Here is a 16,960-nt window from a genome sequence, read left to right as displayed (position 1 = left end):
TTCTGAGTTTGAGGCCAGCCTGGTCTACAGAGTGAGTTCCAGGACAGCCAGAGTTATACAGAGAAACCATGTCTCAAACAAAACAAAACAAAACAAAACAAAACAGGGAAAAGATTAGCCCAGGGGAGCCACCTTTGCCCAGTGCCAGGGCTTCTGGAGGAACAACAGGAGATATTTAGGAGCCAGAGCGCATCCCCTCCCCAGCCAGGAACTAGCCCTGGACAGGAAGGCATGGAGTCCAGCAGATCCTTGCTCCAGTCTTAGGCTCCGCCAAGGTCACAGATGAAGAGCCTGGAGAATTCCCAAAGAGTTTTACAAGCGCTTGGATATTTTTCTTGTTAAGGGAGAGAATGCTCTTGGCCTTTTCCCTTCGGAAAGTGGAGCCGGGTCCCAGGACAAGAGTACTTAACACTGGGCTGACCTGGGTTCATCTCTCAACTCCACCCTTAAGCTCTGGAACTGGCAAAGAGCTCTGCTACCTCTCTGGTGGGGCATCTGCCCAGCCTCACGCAGGCTGCACCCCCTTACCACCACCGACAGACCCTGCCGTCTGCACCGACTGGCTGCCTTCTGTGGTCCCTCAGCATCTAATGTGCTCTGGCCTTAGTGCCTTTGTTTCCTCTGCAGGTCAACACTTACCCAGGTATCTACCTTCGGGGTTCTGCGCAAAGGGACCCCTATCACTGTGTCCCCTCATCTTGTGAAAAATGCAAGGTAGTTTTGAACTGTCACTGACCCACCACGTTCAGTCTCTCAAGTGTGTGGATTACAGACATGCACTACCATACCGTGGTCAAAACTACCCTTGTGGCATTGTCCATAATTCCCCAGAGGTCATATCATTGTCCATGGTAAGTATAACTTATCACCCTGTCAAAGATTAAGCTCCAAAGATAGGATTTGGTTTCTCCATACATGGATCTCCTCCTTGCCTAGAAATACCTGGTCAGTTTCCTTGTGGATAAAGGACTGACTCTTCTCATTAAGTTCTACTATGTCCTCAGGGCTTCTGTACCACATAACACACTCGGAGGCTTAGAGCAGAAGTCACATTGTTTTGGAAGCTAAAACCCTGAAATCAAGATGGAGGTCGGCTCTTCAGGAGAGAGCCTCTGTATCTCTCAGCTGGGGAACTCCAATGACTGTGCCTCTTGCAAGATCCCTGTCACTAGATCAGAACCCATCTGGATAACCCCTGTCCACACAGACCTCCTTCCACATAAGGTTACATTAATAGCTTGCAGGAATTAGGCAAATCAGTGGGAGAGAGAGAGGCGCTTATGAATTCCAAATGTGGGGGAGGATAAACAAGTGAGCATCCACTGTGTGCCAGGCAACAAATGGGTATAAACAGCATCCCGCCCGTTCCTACCCTTGGCTCAGAAAGCACAAGTTGTCCTGCAGTCACCTTTTGTGCTCGGCACCAAGCTTAGGCACAGGATTACAAGGCAAGGCACCAAGGTAACACGCTCATCATTAACACCTGGGAAGGGAAAGCCGCTGCCAACCACCAGGAGTTACCAAGATGCATGACTGCAAGTCAGACCATTCTGGGCTACTTTGCTAGCTCCGTCAGCCTGAGCCACATATCAAGACCATGTTTCAAAAAGCCAGGAAGGTCTGGAGAGATGGCTCAGCAATGAAGAGGGATCTAGTGATCTTTTCTGGCTTCTGCAGGCACTGTACACACAGTACACAGACAAACATGTAAACATCCATACTCATAAAGTAAAGCTTTGTAAGAGCCCCCTTCCCCCCAAAAAATCCATGATGAAAATCTATAATCCTAGAAGGAAAGCTGACAGCAGGATATGTGTGAAGGCATGCTGTTGTACAGAGCCCTGTCTCAAACCCCACCCACCTCTACCACATACAGCAGGTACTAATCTGGACAGAAGAACTAATAAAATTAGATCGGGATACACTTTCTAAACAAAAAAATGCAAAGCTGCACAAAACCTGAGCTGTACCGGTGAAGGGGGTCCAAGCCTTTTCTGCACAATTCCTGACAGTAAGAGATGCCCCAGAGTTTCTTTCAAGGGGACAGCACCCACAACTAACATGTTATGCAAACTCTGGCGGATCATTTAAATCTCATGTAGGGCACAAAACAGACAGGACATGTGAACGTTCTATAAAGCATGAAGTATGTTACAAACACAGGGGTAAAAGAATTCAGCTTCCACACTGTCTGATGCATCAGGAAAGCAGGATACACAGGAAACAATGGAGTGTTGCCAGAGCCACAGATCTGCCTGTAATAATGAGACCACGAACCCAGCTCCAACAAAGACCCTTTACTGAGATCGTCTTAAAACATCCAGTCCTTGATTTGAACAAGTTTCAATTCGGCTGATGGCTGACTTAGGTAAGGCTTCTTGGTGACAAGAATACTTCCCGTCCAAAATATCAAAACAGGTTCTTGACTCGTGTGTGAGTATCTTCAGGGCCTCTGTCCCATCTTCTTCAGGGTTCTATTAAGCTACATGGGAAAGTAAAGCTAAATTAGATGTGGAATCTTTGGGACCCATCCCAACCGTGTGCACAATCAAGAAACCAGACTCCCCAGCAGCCCCTCTGAGACCTGGAGGGCCACAGAAAGCCTTGGACCCCAAAGCAGTCATCAGTCTTTTTCCCTGTCTTCGCTTGGCAAACCCATAGCCTAGACCACTTTGCCCATTTCACAGACAGGACCGTGTGGCTAGATTAGTTGAGCTTCTACCTCTTTTTGCTAGAAGACAGTAGTCCCCTCTGGCTGCATGGCAGCTGGAGGGTTAAAAACAATGCCCGACTGTTAAAATCCTGAAGAAACAAGGCCCCTGTCAGAGGACTCCAGGTATCAGGTCAAGGTGGCTTAGAGATAGACCTGACGGACAAGACTCGGAGCACCAGATCTGTCAAACGCAGCAGCTTCCAGTCCTCCAGCCTCCAGACACTGGCCAGACCTGTCTGAGCAGGAGAACACCCCAAGTGGGGAAGGAGGAGCGCAGCTGCAAATCCACCCTTATTAGGAAATACCAGGAAGGGCAAGGAGAGCGACACCCCTCGAAGGGCCACCCACAGACCAAGATCTTGGAAGGAGATACCCTAGAAAGGGCTGACGCAGCAGTTTCTGGGCCCAATCGGCTCCCAAGCCGCCAGCGAGCTTAGAAAGTTAAAGGGGCCCATCACAAGTTTCTTAAAAATAAAGATGAGGAAAAATTTAAAGACCCATTTCTATCTTCTAGCTTATTAGCTAACTCTCAGATGCCTTACCTCCTCAAACTTGTGGATCTGTCGGATAAAGAAATCCCCATAGCGTCTGGCAACTTTGGTGTCTGCGATATGGATCATGTCCTATGGGAAAAAGCGGTTAGTAGTGGTGGACGGGAGGCAGGGACAGAGGAGAGGGCCACCTAGTGTGGAGCCACTTAACTGAAAAGCACAATAGTGTCCAGTGTTAGTAACATGTACAGTGTTGCCCCCAGTACTTAGCTTTATCCCCAGCACTCTTCACTTTTTATTATGGGAGGATCCAGACTGCGCAGGCTAGCCTCGAACTTAAGATGCAGAGCCTCTTAAGTATAGGCTGAGCACACTCAGCTCCTATACTAATTTTCAAAAGCCAGGTTTAGGGGAAGAGGAGCATTAGCAGGCAGTGAGAAACACAAGCATGTAAGTGCCAGGACACACACGTAATTCTAATACTTGAGAGGTGGATAAAAGAGGGTCACCCTGCCCTCAACACTCCCAAGGCATGATTGGCATAGGGCCTTTAAACCATGTACACAGAATTAATTTAATCTGAGTACAGTGCCCCAGCAAAATCTGCCTCGTGGGCTATGGAGATGGCTTCAGATATCTGACCATCTGTAATCTAGCATTCCTAGTGGGATGGCAGGTGGAGACACAAGGAGAGCAGACACAAGACAGATCCTGTCTCATCACCATAGAAGGGAAGAACCAACACCCACTAAGTTGTCTCTGACCTCCACTTGCACCCAGCACAGATCACACATACAAATAACAAAACATAAAAATAAGATTTGACTTGTAATGACCACATTGGGAGAAGCATTTTATTAAACCGATCCTGAGGAATTAGCTGCTGAGTCACTAAGAGATGACAGAGTGGGTAGAGCAAGTCAACGATGCTATCAGAACCTATGTGTCAAACAGTGAGAATGAATGCAGAAGGGAGGGCAACCAGTGGCTAGACAATGTAGAGAAGGGTATGTGTGCGCACATGTGTGTCCATGTTTGAGTGGATGTGGACTTCACACACAGGTCAGAGGCTGACGTAGAATGTCTTTATTACTCTCTGCCTCACCACCTCCCTTTAAAAATGATTCCAAATGCTGAGTGGATGTGTGTATCTGCATGTGGGTAAGCAATTCTGAGTGCTGGTGCCAAGGAGACTAAAAACATCGATCCCAGGGGGCCTGCTGTAAGCTCTAGTCCTCAGGAAGAGCGGCTTTTGTTGTTAGTCTTTTGTTGAGTACTCTTTCGTTGTTATTTTTTCCAAGACAGGGTTTCTCTGTATAGCCCTGGCTATCCTGGAACTTGCTATGTAGATCAGGCTGATGTCAAATTCAGAGATGCACCTCCCCCACGTGCTGGGATTAAAAGCAAGTGCCATTACTCTTGGCTCCAAGTAAGGTCTTAAAACCAAATTACGGAACAGCTAGACGGCTCAGTGATTAAAGACACCTGCCACATAAGCCCACTGAGAGCTGGAAAAGAATCCATTTACAAAGCTGTCCTCCAACCTCCCTGACATGCCATATGGCATGTCGCTTGCCCACATATACACACTAATAATAATAATAATAATAATAATAATAATAATAATAATAATAATAATAATTTTTTAAAAAAGAGATAACCCAAGCAGATCCATTTATTCCACGATTACACACATACCCAAGAGAGCTATATCAAGCACGTGCTCCAAGCCTAAAACCATTCTTCCTAAGAGTCAGAGAGAGCTGAGCTGGGCCATAGTGTTAGCACTTTCTGCGCAAGCCTGATGGATAACCTGGATTCCTACAAAATGTCCTCTGACCTCCACATGTATGTGCTTCTCCACACACATATATAAAATATATCAAGAGAAATAACTGGTGAGGGAGAGAGACTGCAATACTTGACATATAAAATGTTCACTGTTTTGTGCTTCTGAGGAAAATATGACTGAAAACTAAAGCGTGGCTGGGTGTGGTGGTTTGAATGAAAATGGCTGCAGAGGTTCATATACTTGAATACAGTCTTTCATAAACTGTCTTGGTGATGTGATGGTGTTTTGTCACAGCAATAGAAAGTAACCAAAACAATGGGTTCAGTGGCAGAGACCTATAACCACAACTACTTAGGAAGCTGAGGCAGGAGGATCAAAGTTCAGAACCCCATCTATCCGTTACCTTCCTGGGCAACTTCACAAAATGAAATGACCATCTCCAATGGGAGATGGCAGAGTGTAGAGTGCCTGCCTAACACGCACAGGCTCAGCTCGGCACCAACAAAACAACAGAAAATCACTTTCATGGTCTCATTAAATAGGACACTAAAGTGTCACAGGAAGAAAACACTATTCTGCCTACTTCTTATCCCAAGGAAGCCACTCCCATGTTAATACTTGAGAAAGAACTCAGCCTCTACCCAGACATACATACAAATGTACTACATACATATCATTGATAGCTAACTTACAAAAGCCTTATGTGAAGCAGACAATGGCAGGTGGGAAGCTGAGGCAGAAGGACCCAAAGTTCAAAACCCCATCCATCTCTCAAAAAAGTCCACGTGTCTACATAACAATCCAAAGTCACACACAAGCCCATCAGCAGGAGTGCAGGTGAGGTGTCGCCACGGAAACCACAGATGGCAGGAGCTTGGGGCAGGCATAGCTAAAAAGTTCCTCATAGAAGTCCCTTCTGCACCTGTAGTAGCATCTTGTCCACTATTTCTCCTGCAGCTGGAGGTGCGGCCCCACCACCTTTCCCTGTTTGTACTACTCACACTTCTAACCTACTACACATCCGCTGCAAGGATATCACCCATCATTCACACCTTGGAAAGGCTAAGTGGAATGACCATGGTGGCTGGCCCCGGGAATACCTTACCTTATCAATATAGAAGTCCACCTCCGAGGCCGACTGAAACTCGCCATCCAGGGCAGAAATGCCACTGGTCCACACCAAGTTCTTCATCTTGTGCTTGAAGACCAGCAGTTGGATGCGGAACTCCTGCTCTGTGAGGTCCAGGAAGCCGGCCAGCTTGGCTACAGGCATGGTGGTGTAGAGCTTGAGGAAGCTGCGAATGGTGGAGAGCTGGGCCTGCTGCTGCACCTCATCAGAGAACACCTTCAGCTGCTGCAGGAAGGGCTCTTTGTGGTAGTTGGGATGGACGTTGTCGTAGTTAGGCACCACAGGCGACAGGAACTTGGGGCAGGCATAGCTGAAAAGTTCCTCATAGACCTGGGGGTCCCCCTTCTGCATGCGCAGCATCTTGTCTCCATATTTCTCCCGCAGCTGCAGGTGTATGCTCTCGTCAATCCGCATGGGGTACATGGTGAGAGCAATGGCCAGCAGAGCATGCATCTGCTCGTTCTGCTTGTTAATCTGGGAGAAGTCAAACATACGCTTTCTGAATTCCACCGTGGACCTGCCATCCCCCACCTGCACTCAGCACCATATCTCACGTTGCCTCGCACGCGCCAGTCACTGTATTCTCCTAGACAGCTGGCAACACCAACCCCAAAGCTCACACCCAGTGCCAAGTCTTCTTTGGTTGTCTCTAGAACCCAACCCAGGACCTTTCCAGTTGGCCTCAGAGTCCTGGAAAATCAATTCTTAAACACTTGCTAAGATTTAGTAGAAATCTCTGATGCGGACAGAAAACAAAATCCTTTACATGGATAACGGAGGACTACCAAAGCCAGAACCCCCCTCCCCCCCAGCCTATGCTGTTCTACTGATCTCCCCCCAAGCCAGTGTTCTCAGGCCATCCACGCTGCCTAGGAAACAAGTCTTGAGCCATCCTCCCCCACTCACTGCTTCAAATGTCGTTTATTTTCATTGCTGAGGACTGAATCTGAGGCTTTGATCATGCTAGGCAAAGGCTCTACCATCAAGCTAAGCTCCAAAGCCATCTAAATGGCTCGTATCACAAAACCGTTAGTAATCTAAGGTAAATGTCATGATAAGAAACGCTTAGCCAGCAGGTACTAAAGAGTCCTGCTAAAGGACACGTGCCATGCAAAAGGAAAAAAATCCAGTTGAAAAGCAATACCACAGCCGGGCAGTGATGGCGCACCCTTTAATCCCAGCATTTGGGAGGCAGAGGCAGGTGGATTTCTGAGTTAGAAACCAGCCTGGTCTACAGAGTGAGTTCCAGGACAGCCAGGGCTACACAGAGAAACCCTCGAAAAACAAAACAAACAAACAAACAAAAAGCAATACCACATTCTCACATGCAGAAACTAAATAAACAAACTGTATAGATGAGTAGAAAAGAGCTGGTCCTAAGGTATTCCAGTGGTTAAGGCAGGGGACAAGTTTAAGGCCTGCTAGGGCAACAGAGTTAAGTGCAAGGTTAGTCTGGGGACCCGGCAGTGGTGGCGCACGCCTTTAATCCCAACACTTGGGAGGCAGAGGCAGGTGGATTTCTGAGTTTGAGGCCAGCCTGGTCTACAGAGTGAGTTCCAGGACAACTAGGGCTACACAGAGAAACTCTGTCTCAAAAACCCAAAGAAAAACCAAAAAGAAAAAAGGTTAGTCTGGGGAACTTCTTCTGAGACCTTCTCTCAAAATAATCTGAGTGGGGGCCAGGGAATGTGGCTCAAGGATACACTGCTTATCTAACAAGCACCAGACCCTAAGTTTAAGCCCCCTACCCCCACAACCACCACACACACAAAGAAGCTTTGAGTCTTGTAAGCTAAAATAATGACTAGTATGGTAATATATACCCATGGGAGCAAAAGCGGCATGACTTTTACAGGAGTAACCAACCACTTTCTGACTGGATTTAAGGCCTGCTCCACAGAAGAGAATGTATGCCTGCTATTGTAAATTAGGCAAAGAACCCACAGTAAGGAAGCCAATAAGCCCCAGCGGTGAACCAACTACTATTAGTTTGCTAAGTGGGCATAGCATCAAAACGCCAAATCTATATCTAACCAACTTTATCAAAGAATCCCATTGTAGAATGGATGGCAGTTAACAAAGAAACTCGTAAGCAGTCAAAATCCAGAGAAAAGTTTGTGGACTGCTCAGCCACCAATGGAGCATTTATATCGCATCCCCTGTACCCAAGACCAAGGAGAGGGAGGGCCAGAAAGACTGCAAGAGTCAGAGACGAAGAAGAGCTCTGCAACACCAGAGTGCCCTCTGGACAGAGCAGGGTCCCTGTGCTCACAAACGACAGCAACTGTGGTTTGCTGCCAGTCAACATCCCAGCACGGGCCAGGGAGGAGCTCAAGGGCCCGGACCCCTGGCTGAGGGGCCTTTAGCAGCTGACGGCTTCTGACAGAGGGTCAGTTTTCAATGACTCCACATCCATGAGTAGATGGGCAGCACAACTACTACCTGGGTTATTAAATATAAATAAATAACAAAATAAAAATAAGCAAACTAAAGATACAAAGTTAAGAGTATTGGGGGTTCTGGGAGGAGTTAGAGGGGAGGAGTTGGGAGCAAATATGATAAAGATATATTGCATGCATGAATACTCTCAAGTGATTAGGAAAAACATTATACTGTCTTAAAAAATGCAGGACAGGCAAGGGTGGTGTGGCCTGTAATCCCAGACCCCAAGCTGCTGAAGCAGGAGGACTGCTGCGAACAGGAAGACAGCAGCTGGCTCTACCTGTCGATAAAGATCATAAAGAGCCTAGAAGTGAGCCAGGTAGACAGAGGGAGTTCAGAGAATAGGCTTATAAAAGCTGAAAATGCATTAATGAGCTCTATCTATATAGCACAGCGGGGCACTGTTTTATATCAATTTATATCTACAAAGAACTGTAAGACATGTGGGGTGGTGGAGCACACTTTTAATCCTAGCACTCAGGAGACAGGCAGGGAGATTTCTGAGTTCAAGGGCAGCCTGGTCTATAAAGCAAATTCTAGGACAGCCAGGGCTACACAAAGGAATCTGTCTCAAAGAACTAAAAATCAACCAAAGAACCTGAAGAATAGTTAGAAAGTTTTCATCACAAACAAACGATAAATAGTTAAGGATGACAAACATTCTGGTTTTCTTTTTGAGACAGGATCTCTCTACATAGCCCTGGCTGTCCTGGAACTCACTCTGTAGACAAAGTTAGTTTTTTTTTTTTTTTAAATTTTGTCTATTTTTTTTATTAGATATTTTCTTTATTTACATTTCAAATGTTCTCCCCTTTCCTGGTTTCCCCTCCAAAGTACCCCCTATTCCCCACTACCGCCAGGTTAGTCTTAAACTCAGAGATCCACGTGTCTCTGCTTCCCAAATTCAAAGATTAAGATTAAGGATAGATATGCTTCAGCCGGGCAGTGGTGGTGCATGCCTTTAATCCCAGCACTCGGGAGGCAGAGGCAGGCGGATTTCTGAGTTCGAGGCCAGCCTGGTTTACAGAGTGAGTTCCAGGACAGCCAGGGCTATACAGAGAAACCCTGTCTCGAAAAACCAAAAAAAAAAAAAAAAAAAAAAAAAAAAAAAAAAAAAAAGGTTAAGGATAAGCGTTAGCAAACCTAGCTCCGACTTCTCTCTCTGAATCTAATAACCACATATCCCACAAGTATACCCAATTAAACTGTATTGAAGTAGCTTTGAGAGTAGCGAGTTTTGGATAGTGTTTATGCAGAACCGTTGGCACAGGTGCTGAGGAGTGGGCTGCCTGGTAAGACAGTGGCTGCAGACTTCTCTTACCATTTCATACTTGTATGTGGTCCTCTGGAACATGCTCTTAGTCCTCTGGATGTACAGCAGGATGTTGGCAAAGACCCGGATAGCATCCTGGTATCGACGCATCATTAAATACGCAAAGCCAACATAATAGTAGGTGGTGACCTGGCATTCAGGCACACGGGAATACATGCTCTGCAAAGGAAGGTGGAAGGAAGCAGCAGCCATGAGTCCTGCTCATCCCAAACTGGATGAAGCCATCAGGGCTCAGTGGCAGCAGAGGTAAGGGCATTTCTGTGAATTTGAGATAGGCTGATCTATATCAAGTTCCAAGACAGTGAAAGCTATACAGTGAGACCTGGCTCCAAAAAATAAAACCAAAGACGGACAAACAAACATTAAAAACCTAAGTCTTTCAGGAATTTGTTTTTGCTTTTGGAGACAGGGTCTTAGGCTGGCTTTGAACTTGTGGTGCTCCTGCTGCTCCTCTCCCCAGAATGCAAGCACCACCAATGCCCAGCTTTTTTTCCTAAGATTTTATTTGTTTCATGTATGTGGGTACACTGTTGCTGTCTTCAGACATACCAGAAGAGGGCAACAGATCCCTATTACTGATGGTTGTGAGCCACCATGTGGTTGCTGGGATTTGAACTTGGGACCTTCAGGAAGAGCAGTCAGTGCTCTTAACCACTGAGCCATCTCTCTAGCCTCCATGCCCAGCTTTTAATTCTACACTAGTAAAGAGCTATCACTCTTGTGTTCTATAGTCAGGACACAGACTCTAAGAGTACACACTTCAGTACCCTCAGCCAACCAGACCGTCAAAGCGCAGACTCTTCGGGCTGGACTCTGTGTTTCCTGGCTACTCGTGTTCTTGAAGTCAGGGCAGAGCAGACAGATGCACTTACTTTCTTGTTCAGCTCAATATTCTCCAGCACCTTGATAGCCTGGTAGTAGTCCCCCAGAAGAGAGTGCAGGCGCAGAAGCCCCACCAGGCTGAAGTAGCCGAGCATCTTGTAGAGGGAATGTCGTCCGTACTCCCCAGCCACACTTTCGGGGTCACCTGTGAGGGACGGATGCTGTGATGTTTCCACGGGGAAGATAAAGCAGGCTAGGCCTAGCCACTGAATGTCGCTCAGTAAGAGTCTCAGCTGCTGCCAAAGCCCCTATAGCACGGATTACCTCTGCCTGGGAATCTTGAGAACCCAGACCAGTTGTGTGCTCCTTCTAAACCTGGTTTGTTCTTGGAATGTGCCTCTGTGCTCCTCCCAGGTGCAGTGCATAGGCGTGGGCTGACTTCACATAACCAATATCTTACTTTTGTTAAACATTTTTTTTGTTTTGTTTTGTTTCCGAGACAAGAGTTTCTCTGTGTAGCCCTGGCTGTCCTGGAACTCACTCTGTAGACCAGGCTGGCCTCCAACTCAGAAATCTACCTGCCTCTGCACCCCAAGTTCTGGGATTAAAAGTGTGCGCGCCACCACTGCCCAGCCTTATTAAACCTTTTGTTGTTAAAAAGATTCTTTGCCAGGGTGGAGAGATGGCTCAGTGGGTAAGAGCACGACTGCTCTTCTGAAGGTCCTGAGTTCAAATCCCAGCAAACACATGGTGGCTCACAACCACCCATAATGAGATCTGACGCTCTCTTCTGGTGTGTCTGAAGATAGCTACAGTGTACTTATTTATAATAATAAATAAATCTTTGGGCCAGAGCGAGCAGGGTCTACCGGAGCAGAGGTCCTAAAAGTCAATTCCCAACAACCAGATGAAGATTCACAACTATCTGTACAGCTAGAGTGTGTACTCATATATATGAAATAAACAAATAAATCTTTAAAAAAAAGTTTCCTGTCTGGCGGTGGTGGGACACTTCAACACTCAGAAGGCAAAGGCAGATGAATCTCTGAGTTCAAGGACAGCCTGGTGTACAAGGAGAAACCCTATCTTGAAAGATAAATTGTCTGATGCTCCAAATAAAGCTGGCTATTGTATGAGACTTTAGTCTACCTCATTTTAGGCTCCATTATTCCAGGTTCACACCTACAACTAGAGTGGTGACATATAAATAATTAGAACGTTATGGTTCTCAGTAATTTAAGGAGAAGGAAGAGCAGGTGAAAGGGCCCAGCACTGGCTATATACACCAAGTGGCCTAATTTCAATCCTAAAATCCATGTTATGGCCGGGCGGTAGTGGCACACGCCTTTAATCCCAGCACTTGGGAGGCAGAGGCAGGTGGATTTCTGAGTTCAAGGCCAGCCTGGTCTACAGAGTGAGTACCAGGACACAGCAGAAGCCACTGGCCATGGAGATCCTGGCCATACTCACCCCCACTGGTGTAGACCTCCAACTGCCGGTTGATGTTGGATTTGTCCACCAGGGAGTGCAGCACGTTGAGGACGCTGTGCACGTTCCAGATTTTAGGATTGGACCTAAGGAAGTCTATCTCTTCCTCCGACTTCTTGGCCGTCTTGCAGCGGTACTGACTGAATGACTGGAACTGTTGAAAAAGGAAAAGATGTTGCAGGGGCAAAAATCCAAGTGACAGTCACGTGTTCACAGTGAGGTGACACAGGCTTTATTAATTGTTTTAGAGGTGGAAAGCACAAGCCTATATGGTTCAGGTGACCACAAACTCATCCTGCTTTTGCCTAAGCACTGGGATGAAGACAAAGTTTATGTCTTCAAGCCACAGCAAATGGTAAAGTAAGGCATCATATCGTAGGGCTGCAGAGATGGCTCAGCGGTTAAGAGCACTGACTGCTCTTCAGAGGTCCTGAGTTCAATCCCCAGCAACCACATGGTGGCTCACAAACAACTGTAAAGGGATCTGACGCCCTCTACTGGCACAAAGGTCGAAACGCAGACAGAGCACTTGTACATAAAATAAATATTCAAGAAAAAGCATGATATTATTTTAAGTGACAGCTCTATAAGAACAAATACATATAAGCACCTATGTACCAATGTTCCCTGAGATTAACTGATGCAAGTAGGCACTTTCATGTTATCTGAGGATTGAAAACACTTAACTCCCCCAAAAATGGTGGTGGCAAATGCCTTAAGTGCAGAAGGCAGATATCTGTGGGTTCAAGGCCAGTCTGGTTCACAAAGTCAGTTCCACATAGTAAAACCTGGTTTCAATTAAAAAGAAGAAAAAAAAAAGCTGTGCAGTGGTAGCGCACGCCTTTATTCTCAGCACTTGGGGCGCAGAGGCCAAGTTCAAGGACAGCCTGGTCTACAGAGTGAGTTCCAGGACAGCCAGGGCTACACAGAGAAACCCTGTCTTGAAAAACAATAAAAAAAAAAAAGAAAAAGAGTGCAGAGGAAGGGGGCCACTCCCACTGTGTCTGTTGCACTGGCCTGAAGACTCCCGGCCCTCACTGATCCTGGTGGCTAGTCTCTATGGAATTCGAAAGCCGCTCACTGATCCTGGTGGCTAGTCTCTATGGAACTAAAAAGCCCAACGCTCACTGATCCTGGTGGCTAGTCTCTATGGAACTAAAAAGCCCAGCGCTCACTGATCCTGGTGGCTAGTCTCTATGGAATTCGAAAGCCGCTCACTGATCCTGGTGGCTAGTCTTTATGGAACTAAAAAGCCCGTAACAAAGAACAGCAGCTAAGCCTAGGAATTATGCTTATCTTAAGAGAGATGCAGCCTGGCCAGGAGACTCTCCTCCTTTGCCCAGAGGCTGACAGCAGAGAAGCCAGGGGACCGAGCAAGGTGACCATGACCTGAGATTTGCACCATGAGAGGTACTAGTGCATGAGTTAGGGGAAGAAGCCTGTCTCAGAGAGCACGGCGAAGGTGCTTTCACCAGCCACTACTCCCCAACACTCTGCACTCAGAGGGCTCCCTGGTTTATGAAATAAGCTCAAAAAACACTACTGATTTCTAATCCTTCTGTTGGTTGAATGCCAGTAACCCTAGGACACAGGAGAAGAGGCAGGACGATTAGAAGTTCAAAGACAGCCAGAGCTATAGAAGACACTACTATATCAAAGCAAATTAAAACAAGAACACCAATTTCCCCAGAATTTTTCTAAATTATAAACGTTTTGTTCCCTCTAAACTTTTTCAAGGCAGCATCTCATTATGTAGACCTGGCTGGCCTGGAACATGGTATGATCCTCTTGCCTCCCTGTCCCAAATCCTGGAAGTACCCATGAGTGCCACCACGGACGGTGGTATATTCTGCTTGTAAGATGACTGAATAAAAGCTAAAAAGGATCATAACCATACTGACTACATAAGGAACATTCATGAGCTGCCTTGTGACTGTATGTGCAGAACCTCAGGAATCTGCCCTGCAACCCGCGTGCAGGAGATGGGGAAGCGACTACCACGTGCAGTTAAGTCACAGCCGACACCCAGGCCAGTCAACAGTCCCTCAACTTCTACCTCCAGGCCACTCCACACCTGGCCACATTCTCAGTGCAGCCTCAACAAGAGAACCCCAAGGCAAGAGACATTTTCTGGAATTCTAGATAAGCGATGTGCTACTGTATTCTGTTATAGTACATGCCAGGGAAACACAGGACCGAGATGCAGAACTCTTTTACAGCCTGGCAGTGGTGGCTCCCATCCCTTTGATTCCAGCACTTGAAGCAGAGGCAGACAGGTCTCTGAGTTCAAGGCCAGCCTGATCTACAAAGAGAAACAAACAAACAAAAAAAAAGATACAAGGAGTGATGAGAGACTGGCAAGGTTGAACACTGTGAGTAGCTGAGACCCTAGGCAGCCTCCAGCCTCGAAGGTGCTTCTTCCTGACCCTGAAGTCTGCAGTTGCCAGCCCAGTTCCTGAAGTCAGAAAAGTACCAGGCAGAAGAGAAGAGTTCAAGCCCAAGACTTCCGTGTTTGCACCTGAATTCTCTCTCAGGCTTCACTTTTCTCTTCAGAAAACCACTCTAACCTAGAGCCCAGAGCCACAGGGCTCCGCTGGGGACACAAACGAACACTGGTCATGGCCGTCTGTGGGAATTACTTATTTGAGGTTAAAGCTGAGGCTGGACAGACACCTGGTAGATGAACTCATCGATGATGTCCCAGAGCCACTGGTTGGGGAGTTCAAGGGGAGCAGGTCCATCAGCATCTATAGAGATAACGGAAGAATCAGAGTCCAGGCAGGAGCCCGACTACTGGAGAGAGCTACAGAGTACCCACCACATCTCCCTCATCAAAGACCACCAAACCTCCCTTCTTCCTACTTGCACGTTGAAATGTGGCTAAGAAGAGCAAGCCAGGTGATCAATTACATTCCCTTGGCCAAATCTGAGACTTACTGAGGATGTAGTTGAAGAGATTGCAGTAGTTGTAATAGGATTCGAACCTCTGTTCTAAGGAGGGTCCCCCCTGGAAAAAGAGCAGGATGTTAGGGCACAGATGTAAATGAGGTCTGTCCTCTTCATGTACATAAGAAGAAAAAGATGGGGGTACCACAGTGACTGAACACCAGGACAAGGCCAGGTTTCATGGCCTCAGATCACAACCACCACTCACACAACAAGCATGTAGATCTAGGAGAGAAAGGGAAGGCGCTTCTGGAGCTGTGGCCCTAACAAAGGGGACCTGAAGGCCAGAGTTAAGAGAGACACCCAGCACTGGGCTCTGAAGGCCAGAGTTAAGAGAGACACCCAGGACTGGGCTACCACAGGTTTCCAGTGCCAGACTGCTGTTGGCAAGCAGCTGTACCTATCAGCCAAGAGTCCTACCTTGCCTTTATTACGCAGACCAGGCTGTTCCACGATTCAGAGTCTCCTGTGTCTGCACCTGTGCACCTAGGCTGACGTGTGTCCCCATTATCCAGAGCTGTGATTCAGTGGAAATGCAGAGCAGTGCCCAGGAAGAGCCCAGGCTGGCTGGCACTTAAACTTGTTGTTATGCTCACAGGTATAGGGGGCATAGCTGCATTTGAGTCATGCTTTAACTCTCTAGACGGTCTTCAAAAACCTTAGAGACCCACAGAATGTGGTGTTTACATATAATTCTGTTAACTTAAGATCTTTTTTGACATTGAGGCATACTGACTTCTAGCAATACCCCATTCGACTTGGGAAAGGACAACAAGCATCAAAAGCTTCCAGATGAAGTTGTTCCAATTGTGGCAAGGAAAACGCCCTAACTTCATCCGCACACTCAGGAAGTCTACAAAGTTCATAGCACTTAGGAAAATGTTTTAGGTCTAAGAAAATATTTTTAAGTTAGTAATGGTAGGATAGAAATTGATTTAGATTCTGAACTCACCAAGATAGGAGAGATAATAAAATACTTTCTCTTGAGTTGACAAATACAAACTAGACTTTTTGAATGTAACCCATACCTAATAGTTTTCATAATTATTTTGTAATTGTTCCTACTGTATGTTGTTTATTAGTCCAAGAGAAAGAACCTTTTTAGAAACAAAAGGGGAATTGTTGAGGTTTGGTCTTTAGCTACGCACTGTGATGCTAAATACTGGCCTTCAAGGTCTGGTTGCCCTCAGGGATGAGGAGATCCTCACACACACCAAGTGATGACATGTAACCACGCTCCTTAATTCAGAACTATTGGTTGAATTAATAAACATACAACCTATAGCTGGGCAAAAAAGAGGTAGGTGGAGTTTCAGTTCCTGGGCTTCAGGTCTGAGGCAGGACCACAGAAGAAGAGAAAGAAGGTAGAGGGGCCAGGCAGTGGTGGCGCATGCTTTTAACTGCAGTGCTTAGGAGGCAGAGGCAGGTGGATTTCTGAGTTTGAGGCCAAAGGCCAGCCTGGTCTACAGAGTGAGTGGAGAAACCCTGTCTGGGGGTGGAGGGAGGAGAAGGTAGAGGAGGTAGAAGGTGCCATTGAGTAAGGGGGTAAGGGATCGTGAGAACTGACCTGGGGCCTGGCCACTAGAAGTAAGAGTGGCCCAGGTGGACCACATGGCAAGTCATATCTCAAGGGTTATCAGTAAGAAAACAGACATAAGACATAGAGGGTGGGTATCTGACCAGCTCTAGTGCTGCCTAAGGCTTATAAATATAAAAGTTTTCTGGGGCGGTAGTGACACACGCCTTTAATCTCAGCACTTGGGAGGCAGAGGCAGGCGGATTTCTGAGTTCGAGGCCAGTCTGG

The 16,960-nt window shown here is 46.8% G+C and overlaps 1 protein-coding gene across 4 annotated transcripts in view; it reads right to left on the bottom strand.

Annotated features, from left to right (window-relative positions):
- Positions 1 to 2,276: 2,276 nt before the first annotated feature.
- Eif3l (eukaryotic translation initiation factor 3 subunit L) overlaps positions 2,277 to 16,960 on the bottom strand; it is a 35,647-nt gene continuing 20,963 nt past the window's right edge. For 2 of the 4 annotated variants that reach the window (XM_031349067.1, XM_031349090.1), the window contains 8 exons: positions 15,148 to 15,217; positions 14,884 to 14,957; positions 12,193 to 12,364; positions 10,773 to 10,927; positions 9,889 to 10,059; positions 6,102 to 6,599; positions 3,256 to 3,336; positions 2,277 to 2,482 (listed from right to left, as the gene is read on the bottom strand). In XM_031349067.1, coding sequence (XP_031204927.1) covers positions 2,444 to 2,482; positions 3,256 to 3,336; positions 6,102 to 6,599; positions 9,889 to 10,059; positions 10,773 to 10,927; positions 12,193 to 12,364; positions 14,884 to 14,957; positions 15,148 to 15,217 — 1,260 coding nt within the window. In that variant the 3' untranslated portion in view covers positions 2,277 to 2,443. The remainder of the gene's footprint in view (positions 2,483 to 3,255; positions 3,337 to 6,101; positions 6,600 to 9,888; positions 10,060 to 10,772; positions 10,928 to 12,192; positions 12,365 to 14,883; positions 14,958 to 15,147; positions 15,218 to 16,960) is intronic. The other 2 variants (XM_031349074.1, XM_031349083.1) reach the window with 2 other exon arrangements.

Source organism: Mastomys coucha, unplaced genomic scaffold, assembly GCF_008632895.1.
Source record: "Mastomys coucha isolate ucsf_1 unplaced genomic scaffold, UCSF_Mcou_1 pScaffold11, whole genome shotgun sequence".
In the NCBI taxonomy this organism is placed as follows: domain Eukaryota; kingdom Metazoa; phylum Chordata; class Mammalia; order Rodentia; family Muridae; genus Mastomys; species Mastomys coucha.
Note: the sequence above shows the minus strand (reverse complement) of the source record. Positions and strands in the feature narration are given on the sequence as shown.